Consider the following 4,070-nt stretch of genomic DNA (forward strand, 5'->3'; position numbering starts at 1 on the left):
GTGGTGTGGGAGCTCTTGGGAAGCTGGTGCTGCTGGGGGCCGTGCAGAAAGGCCCCACGTTGCCTCTGCCTACCTGAGAGCATCCCCCCTCGCAGGCAGGAGGTGGGCACAGGTCCTGGGCCTCTCCCCACAGACCCCTGTGCTGCTCCCTGCTGTTTCTCCCAGGGACATGGCCAATGCCCTGGTAGACAGGAGCCGTCCAGGGGACTTTAACCAAGCCCTGATGGAGCTGGGGGCAACTGTGTGCACCCCCAAGGCCCCGCTCTGCGGGGAGTGCCCTGTGAAGCAGCACTGCCAAGCGCGGCGCAGGGTAAGTACAGCCCCTAAATCTGTCTCCTCCCTGCCTGTGGATGGCTGTGGGCTGCCAGCTGCCCTGGGGGGTGTCAGAAGGTCATCCCATGTCCCTCTGAAGCTTCTTACGAGCGACTTCTGTCCCGAATCAGCACTGCAAGCCGTTCTTGGCTGGGCATCGCATCCTGCATCCTTACCAGGCCCCGTCCCTGAGGGGTCACCATGCACTGGGATAGGTGGATGGGCCTGTCCCCATTCCTGCCCCCCCTTGCAGGTGGAGCAGGAGCTGGCCGTTGCCTCCCAGAAGCTGTTTGGCAAAGCTGCACCAGTGCCTGATGTCGAGGACTGTGGTAAGAGCCTGCGGAGAGGTCTCTGTTGTGGTCCTGGGTCCCACGGTGCTGGTTACATCGGTGTTGGCAGGTGGGGGCTGTCCCCTATGCCCCCCAGCTACGGAGCCATGGGACAGCAGCCTGGGGGTGACCAACTTCCCTCGGAAAGCTGCAAAGAAGCAGCCACGGGTGGAGCGAACAGCCACGTGTGTGCTGGAGCGGAGGGGCTGCTGCGGGACCCCGGAGTACCTCATCGTGCAGAGACCCAGCTCAGGTAACGGGGCTGGCTGGGAGCAGGGCCAAGGCACCGCGTGGCCGCTTCCCACCTGCGTGGGTGACAGAGCAGCTGGGGAGCGGGATGTGATGAGACTCGGTGTCCCTGGATGTGCCTCTTGCTGGCTCATGTCCATGTTGTGCCCCCTCTCTAGGTCTCTTGGCTGGGCTCTGGGAGTTCCCCAGCCTCCCGCTGGCTCAGGGTCTGCAGGAGGAGCAGCAGAGGGAGGCGTTGGCTGATCACCTCCGGGCCTGCACGGGGTGGCCGGTGGTGGCCAGAGCCCTGCAGCTCGTCGGAGAGGTGAGCCTAGAGTCGGAGGGATGCAGCGTGAGCCCCCTGCACTCAGCTGCAGGGGATGTAGCACAGGGGAAAGAGGGGTCCCTCTGCAATGCTCCTCAGAGCCCTGGCAGACTTGGTGCGCTTGTGAGGCAGCACAGCAAGCAGTGCATCCCCTGCTACCTACCAGCTGCCCATTTCCATGTCTTCCTATCCCCTCGCAGGTTGTCCACATCTTCTCCCACATCCACCAGACATATGTGGTCTACTCCCTGCCCCTGGATGGGGACGTGACCCTGGACCCTGCCTTGTCCCCATCCCGCTGGGTGACAGAGGAGGAGTTCCATGCCTCAGCCGTGTCCACAGCCATGAAGAAGGTATTGGGGTGGTGGGGGGGTGGAACTTGAGCCTTTCCTGCCTTCCCTCTGACTCCCTGGGGTCCCAGGCATCCCCCCAACCTCTGGGGCTGTTCCAGCTCCAGGACCCTCAGCTCTGGGCTCTCTTGTGCTTCCTTCAGGTGCTGAAAGCGCGTGAGAAGCAGCGCGGGGAGGAGAGCAGCCCTGGCAAGGTGGGCAGCGCTGCAGGCCAGAACCCTGTGTGCGGTGCTGGAGCCCCCCTGGGCTTTGGGGTCAGGCCAAGGAGCCTCCCCAGCGTGGGGCAAGGCTGTGTCTGGAAGATTTGCCTAGCTAGCTTTGTCCCTGGGTGTCCCCAGCACCAGGGTTCACCCACCCCCTTTGCCTCAAAGGCAATCCGTGGGGGCCCTTGGGTTTGGTTTAGCCCTCTCTCTCCCACAGGGCTCCAAGCGGAAGCGGGGGGCAAAGCTGCAGGGAGCAGGCAGCACCCGCCCTGGGACGCAGCTCTCCCTCCGTGCCTTCCTCCGGGCACCCACCTCCCCATGACACCGCCTCTGACAGCAGAGACCACTGCAGACCCCTGCTGTGGTGAGTCCTGCCTGGGGCGTGGGGATGCCTCCCTCCAGCCTGCCACTCTGTGACGTTCTCCTGCTCCTCCTTAGCGTGTCCACCCTGGGAGTTGTGCCTTGACGTGGCCATGGTGGTCCTGGATGTGGCCCGGGGCCGGGCTTGCCCTTCCTGCTCAGCTGGAGCGCTCCGGGGGGGTCAGCAGTTCGGGTACAGCTGCCACTGTGGAGGTGCAGCAGCAGGAAGGCTGTGGGTGCATCCCATGCCCATGCACCTCGGCCGCCAACCGCTGCCTCTGGGTGCTGCCGGACTCCAACAGCCCTTTTTAAACGTTTGTTTTTACTGAACCTGAGCCACAGGCTTTCTAATAAAAACCCTCACAGACTTTCGGAGACTTAGAAGTGACTTTCTGCCTCTGTTGCACAGCGCTGAGCTGGGGTCAAACCACGCCAGGCTGTCGGGCAGCCGGGTGGCTGTTGGGCCATGTACGTCTGGGCTGGGGACAGCAGTGTTTTCTGGGGCAATGCCCCCCGAGTCCCTTGGCTGAGCATTAGCTGCCAGTGACCCCGAATGAGGCACCCGGAGCACCTCTGCCAGCAGGGTAGGCATCAGCCCCCCAGGGCTACACAGCTCCTGCCCCTGGGCTGCTCCTCTGTGGGGCCGAGCAGTTGTCCCCCAGGCTTCTTGTAGGGTTTTAGCTCCCTTTTTTTACCTTTTCCATCGGGCTATTTCCCGCTGTGTTCACACTGTGGCTTTCCCTGACTGATGCACAGCGGTACACTTGCAAGGCACGACCCCAGGAGGCTTTTCCCAAGGGGAGTACCGAGGGTTTTCCTCCTCCCTACGTCTGTGGCCTGCCTGGGGCTGTGCAAGGGGCACGTGCCCTCACTGTAGGGTCTACAGGACTGGGAATGGCCTTGAGCTGCAGAAACGCCCTTTGATCTTCACATGGCACTGGCAGATCTTAAATGGGAGGAGGAAAAATAATTAAAAATTAAGTAGTGTTTGCAAGTTATTTAATTAAGGTGAGGGAGAGGCTGTTGCGTGCCCTGCAGAGGGGCTGCCAGTGCTCTGGGTGGTGACAAGTGATGAGCTGCCATGGCCCCCGAGTTACCCACTCCCCACTGGCAGCCCCTCTTCCCCCCACCTCTGGGGGTGGTAGTGTGCCAGCAGTGTCCCTGGCCATGCTGCAGGCACAAGTCTCATTAAATTAAGATGAAATTAAGGCAGAAAGCTCTTCACATGAGGTCCATAAATCACTGGGAATGCAAGGAAAGGGAAAAATCGCCCTTCACCCCAGGGTGATGTCAGAGCCCCACTGGACCTGACCCTAAGCAACATGCTTCCCCACTGAGCTGGCTCTGGGTTGACCTGGAGACATCCAGTGGTCCCTGAGCCGTGTAGCTGCAGCACCATGTTGCCCCGGGGCTCAGCCAGAGGGGTTGGAGTGCTGAGGGGGGGATTGCAGCATGGTCACTGCTGCTGGTCCATGTAGACCTGCACAGCTTGCCATAATGCCCGTATGTTGCCTTCCCCAAAGCCCGGTGCTCCCCGCCGGTCAATGAGCTCCAGGAAGAAGGTCTCCTCGGAGAAGATGGGACGGGTGAAGATCTGCATCAAATACTCCTGGGAAGGGCTCTCGGCAGCATCAGCAAAAAAACCCAGGCGCTGTGGTGTCCAGCAGGATGCCCAGCTCTGCCAGCGTGTGGGGGTCCTGCCCGGCCCCCCGGATCTCCTCCTCTTTGCCCCCCTGGCTGTAATAGGCGGTGGGGGGCGTCAAGAACCGTGCGCCCCGCTGTTGCAAAGTCCTGGTGGTGGTGATGATGTCGGTGGTGCGGAGGCCGACGTGCTGGATCCCGGCCCCACCGTGCTGCTCCAGGAAGGTGTTGACTTGGTTCGCGCCGCCCTCCGAGAGGGACTCGGCGAGGACGAGCTTGCAGCCGTGTGCTGGGGCACCCTGGGCGCTCTGCAGCGCCAGGA

General features: G+C 62.2%; 2 protein-coding genes across 2 annotated transcripts in view; one reads left to right on the plus strand and one right to left on the minus strand.

Moving 5' to 3' along the window:
- The window catches only part of MUTYH (mutY homolog), a gene marked incomplete at its 5' end in the record, with an annotated part of 3,659 nt that extends 1,590 nt beyond the window's left edge, over positions 1-2,069 (plus strand). Inside the window, 7 exons of the mRNA XM_010158917.1 lie at positions 166-310; positions 566-641; positions 712-894; positions 1,049-1,194; positions 1,395-1,547; positions 1,688-1,798; positions 1,965-2,069. Coding sequence (XP_010157219.1) covers positions 166-310; positions 566-641; positions 712-894; positions 1,049-1,194; positions 1,395-1,547; positions 1,688-1,798; positions 1,965-2,069 — 919 coding nt within the window. The remainder of the gene's footprint in view (positions 1-165; positions 311-565; positions 642-711; positions 895-1,048; positions 1,195-1,394; positions 1,548-1,687; positions 1,799-1,964) is intronic.
- Positions 2,070-3,563: 1,494 nt separating this feature from the next.
- Positions 3,564-4,065, minus strand: HPDL (4-hydroxyphenylpyruvate dioxygenase-like; the record flags this gene model as incomplete). The annotated part of the gene is given in 2 exon segments (XM_010158918.1): positions 3,564-3,747; positions 3,749-4,065. Coding segments are annotated over 2 exon segments (501 nt in total), but the record flags the coding sequence as incomplete, so codon positions are not given.
- Positions 4,066-4,070: the final 5 nt, after the last annotated feature.

Source organism: Eurypyga helias, unplaced genomic scaffold (genome assembly GCF_000690775.1).
Source record: "Eurypyga helias isolate BGI_N326 unplaced genomic scaffold, ASM69077v1 scaffold23119, whole genome shotgun sequence".
NCBI classification, from domain to species: Eukaryota; Metazoa; Chordata; class Aves; order Eurypygiformes; family Eurypygidae; genus Eurypyga; species Eurypyga helias.